This window comes from Alligator sinensis, unplaced genomic scaffold, assembly GCF_000455745.1.
Source record: "Alligator sinensis unplaced genomic scaffold, ASM45574v1 scaffold1608_1, whole genome shotgun sequence".
Taxonomy (NCBI): Eukaryota; Metazoa; Chordata; order Crocodylia; family Alligatoridae; genus Alligator; species Alligator sinensis.
Genome location: NW_005843397.1, coordinates 99548 through 103892, shown reverse-complemented (window position 1 = coordinate 103892; position 4345 = coordinate 99548). Strand labels below are relative to the sequence as shown.

General features: G+C 60.0%; 1 protein-coding gene across 1 annotated transcript in view; it reads right to left on the bottom strand.

Moving 5' to 3' along the window:
- Positions 1-1275: 1275 nt before the first annotated feature.
- The window catches only part of LOC102371273 (ly6/PLAUR domain-containing protein 3-like), a 4972-nt gene continuing 1902 nt past the window's right edge, over positions 1276-4345 (bottom strand). Inside the window, exons 3-5 of the mRNA XM_006038562.3 lie at positions 3957-4133; positions 3425-3571; positions 1276-2111 (exon numbers count right to left, since the gene is read on the bottom strand). Coding sequence (XP_006038624.1) covers positions 1882-2111; positions 3425-3571; positions 3957-4133 — 554 coding nt within the window. The 3' untranslated portion in view covers positions 1276-1881. The remainder of the gene's footprint in view (positions 2112-3424; positions 3572-3956; positions 4134-4345) is intronic.

Here is a 4345-nt window from a genome sequence, read left to right as displayed (position 1 = left end):
AGCCCACGGCCACAGCCTTGGGGGCACCGGTTTAGCCACGGCTGCAGCAGCTGTTCTGGGTGTTGCTGCCCCCCTCTTCGATTCCTGCTCCAGCCTTGGCCCCGGCCCCCCTGATCTGCCCCCACCCAGTAGGATCCCCCCACCTCCCCCCTGCTGGTGGCCCTGGGGGTAGCACTCCTGGTACTCTGAGCCCAGATGTCTGGGTCCTCTCCCTGCTCGAGTGGGAGGGCGGCTAGGACAGGGGTGGGAGCCCGGAGGCCTGGGTTCCCCGTTAGAAGAGAGGGTGGGAAGGGGCAGAAGCCAGAACACCTGGGTCCCATCTCCACTGGCACGGGGTGGGGGTGGGAGGCCGGGTGCTCGACACCTGGCTTCTTTCCTGCTTCTTCTTGGCTAGAGGCAAGACCTGTCTTCCAACCCATATGGGGAGGAGGGGGTGCGGTGCCCTCCATTCCTGACCCACAGCCCCCTGCGCCTGCCCTCCAGTCCTGCCAGTGCCCCTCATTCCTGACCCAGGACCAGCTGGTGACCCCAGAGCCCTGCCTGTGCCCCTTTCTCACAGCCAGCTCCCCCAGGAACCCTCCCTCCGAACTGACAGCCCCCTGCCCCTGCCAGGGCCTTTCACATATGACCTGCAGCCCTCTGGGCTCCAACCATTAGCCCCCGTGTCTGGCACCAAGATGCAACCATCACTGGGGTGGGGGATGCTCTGTCACTGGTACAAAGCAGGTGCAGCCTTGCAAGGGAAATCCATTTTAATGAACAAGGGGCAGAAGACGAGGCCAGAGGCCCAGGCTGGTGCAGAGATGTGGCTGGCTCTGGGGTGGGTGTCAGGGCTGGTATCACAGGACCCTGGGATGCAGCTAGCTCTGGGGTGGGTCATTATGGGCTGTGTCGAACGGGGCCTCCTTGTGGCGGGCCAGTAAGGGGTGCTCCTGTGCTGAGCCACCTGCCTTACAGTGCCCTACCAAAATACAAACTGCGAGTGCCTCCCCTGGGGCGCCTCGCATCTGGCTGACCCCCTTCCTGGAGCACACCTGCAAGCCTGGGGTAACCGATGCCACCACCCAGGGGTCTGGTCTGTATTCGGGCCCTGTGCCCCCTGGGGTACACAGGCCTTATAGACCTTGAGGGTGCTTGACCCACTGTGAGAACTTGGGGTGCTTCCTTAATCCTGAAGCAAAGAAAGTAGCCTCCCTTAGTCAATCAATCATAGGGAGCATAAAGACATGCCCAATCCCCCTTCCAACAAGTACCACCGAGCTTGTTATAGTAGAGAGCTTTATTGGTTAAAGAGGATAGGCTTGGGAAGGGTACAGGTTATAGAAGTGTCAAAGAACCCAGAGCAAACAGTACAGCTTGGTAGCTCTCTGTTATGCTTCTACATTATAGTAAGCTATATTTCTAGATAAGTTTCAGGTAAGTTACTCACAAGGATCATTCAGAGGCTGATTGAGTTTCCTCTGGACACAGGCAGTGCATTGTGTCTCTGAGTTTCAAGATGCCTCTCTTCTTCCCCCAAGATGGAAAGACCCTTAAATAGCTTTTTTAACCTCATCTTCAAGACCCAATAAAAGGTAGGTGTTGTTTGATGCTAACCAACCAATATAAAAAGCATCATGGTCACCTAAGGGTGTGACATGGCTCAAGCCCCTGCCCCCATGCCACGAGGTCAGTGCTTACAACAATAGAGACTGGGTTCACCATCCCCTGTACCTGCTTGAGGTCACATAGCCATAACCTGGGGCAACTATTGACAGATAGGTGAGGAGACAATGACAAAGGGGGAAAAAAAAACTAATAGCAAAGACTGGGAAGAGACTGGGATGGAATTCTTCCGCACTCCTCACCCGGGGGGCATTGGGACCCCCTGCCCCAGGTGGCCTAGGCCCCCTCGGGGTGCCAGTCCCCTAGGCTGGGGTGTGGGGCTGTGGGCGGTGGGGTGGGGAGCTCATGGGGCCCGTCATTGCAGAGGCTCTTGCGGCAGCCAGCTGTGACAGTGCAGGTGATGGTCTCCTGGGTGGTGTTGGATGCGGTCCGGATGCTGCTACTACTCCGAACGCTGCTGCTGTCCTGGCAGGAGCGGTAGAAGAAGGAGGCTGTGTAGTTCACGTCTGGGAGCAGAGAGAGCGGAGACGGGGCAGGAACTGTCAGCAGGTTTGTGTCCATCTACCCCCACCACACCCACCCACCCAGCCTCCAAACTCCCCATTGGCAAGGCCATCCATCCTTCCCTTATGCACCCCCAGGTCATCCCCAACACTCATCCATTGGCTGGTCAGCCCCAATGCCTGCCTGCCCGCCCACCCATCCATCCTTCTTTCTACCAGACACGCACCCACCCAGACCTCCAACTGACTGACCATAGAGCTATAACTTCCCTCCATGCACCTGGCTCAACAACCCACACTGTGACAAGGTGCTTAATGTGCTCCTGTCACTTTTGGAGCCGGCCAGAAATCGGAGCCAGGGGTCCATAGCTCAGAGAGGGGCATAGGCAGGGGAAAGGGCCCAGAGATGAGGACCAAGGGCCCAAAGTCCAGGCGCACAGATAGGAGCTGGAGAGGACAGGACGCGGTACCTGGGAGAGCCCGTGAAGGCAAGGTGCGTGGGTGGGTGGTGCAAGCTGAGGTGCTGCGCTCGGGAGTAGCCATGAGATGTGAAGTGCCCAGGTGGAGACGCCCACCCGGAAGGCCCCCCAGGTGTAGCCTAGCTGGGAAAGCACCCAGGCAGGGAGGCCCATCACAGACTGAGGCTGGGAAGGGGCTGATGGTCGACACAAGGGATAAGACCTGCAAGGCTGGGCGTGGGCACAGTGAAAGTGGCGGCGGAGCTATGGTATCAGCCCTTCAGGTGAAGCAGCCATGTGGGCTGGGAAGCCCTGGGGTAGCTGTCCTCTGCAGGGCTTGGAGTAGCATGGCATGGGGGTGAGCTGGGAGGGAAGACGGGTGAGGGTGGAGTGCATGAATGGCGCGTGCCCCTGGTGGCTAAGGTGGCATGGCAGTGGCAAGAGAGAGGTGGCGGGAGTGCGGCAGCGGTAAGCGGGGGTCTACCCATCCACCTCTCCACCCATCCATCCATGCACCCACTCACCCATCTGCCTCTCCACCCATCCATCCATGCACCCACTCACCCATCCGCCTCTCCATCCATCCATCCATCCACCCAACTCACCCATCCGACCATCTCAACATCCCTCGCCCAGCCCATCACCTACCACCCCTCCATCCCTATACAGACCCATGCATCTGTCTGTCCATCCATCCAATGGTCAGTCCATCCATCCCAACACCTCCCATGTACCCCGCACCCACCCCAGCCCCCCACACTTTCCACCCACTCTCCCTTGCTCCCCACATTAAAATGCTCACTCTCCCTAACCCCTATGACCCCAGCCATCCTGGCTGCCGGCTGCAGGGCTCCATACCGATGGTGGCGCTGGCCATCCCGATGGCACACCGGGGGAAATTTGGGGGGCACGGGACCACATCCATGTTCTCCCCCGAGCAGCTCTCGGGGGTCAGGCCTAGACAGCTGTAGCACCGCAGGACATCAGTGGCATTAGCAGCGGCCTCTGTAAGGGACACAGGGGCTGAGTGAGCAATGCCCGCCCCCCCGGACAGGGATGGAGGGGGCCCCTGTCCCCCACCAGCCAGCAGAGTCCAGATGCCTTGTTGGTTCTCTCTCTGACCTGGACTGTGGGGACTGGGGGTTGGAGCCTTGGCCCTGTGGGCTGGGGTCCATGGACCAGTATTGGGGGGGCTCTCACCTGGGCCAGGCCTGAACCTTGCCCCATCCCCCGACGGGCTTAGGTTGGGACCCGGATCCAGCACCCCCTGGTGGGGAAACACCCTCCCCGACCCAGCCTGGACCCCAGTTCAAGGCCAGTTAGGGCCACATGGGCAAGGGAAAGCCCCTGCCCCCACCCCAGCTCGGTGCCCCCGAGGCAGCAGTGGTACCTGGGGGGACATTGAGGGGGAGGCTGCTGTTGAGGAACTGATCATTGCACAGGTCAGAAATGCAGACGTGGACCCCGGAGGAGACGAAAGGCAACATCCCGTAGCCGCGGCTCTGCAGGTCGATGTGATGATCAGACTTGCATCCTGCCCACAGCAGCACGGCCGTCTGCCCCCCCACTGCAGAGAGAGGGTCGGGGGTACAGTGTGGGCACAGAGCCTACCACGTCTCTGCCCCACCTCAGCGGTGGGGCAGAGACCTCATGGGTGCCCCTTACTCCCAATCCACAGCCCCTGCCCCCCTAGCCCTGCTGGTGCCCCTCACTCTTACAGTAGTTTCATAGTTTCATAGTAGCTAGGGTCAGGAGGGACCTGAACAGATCATCTAGCCT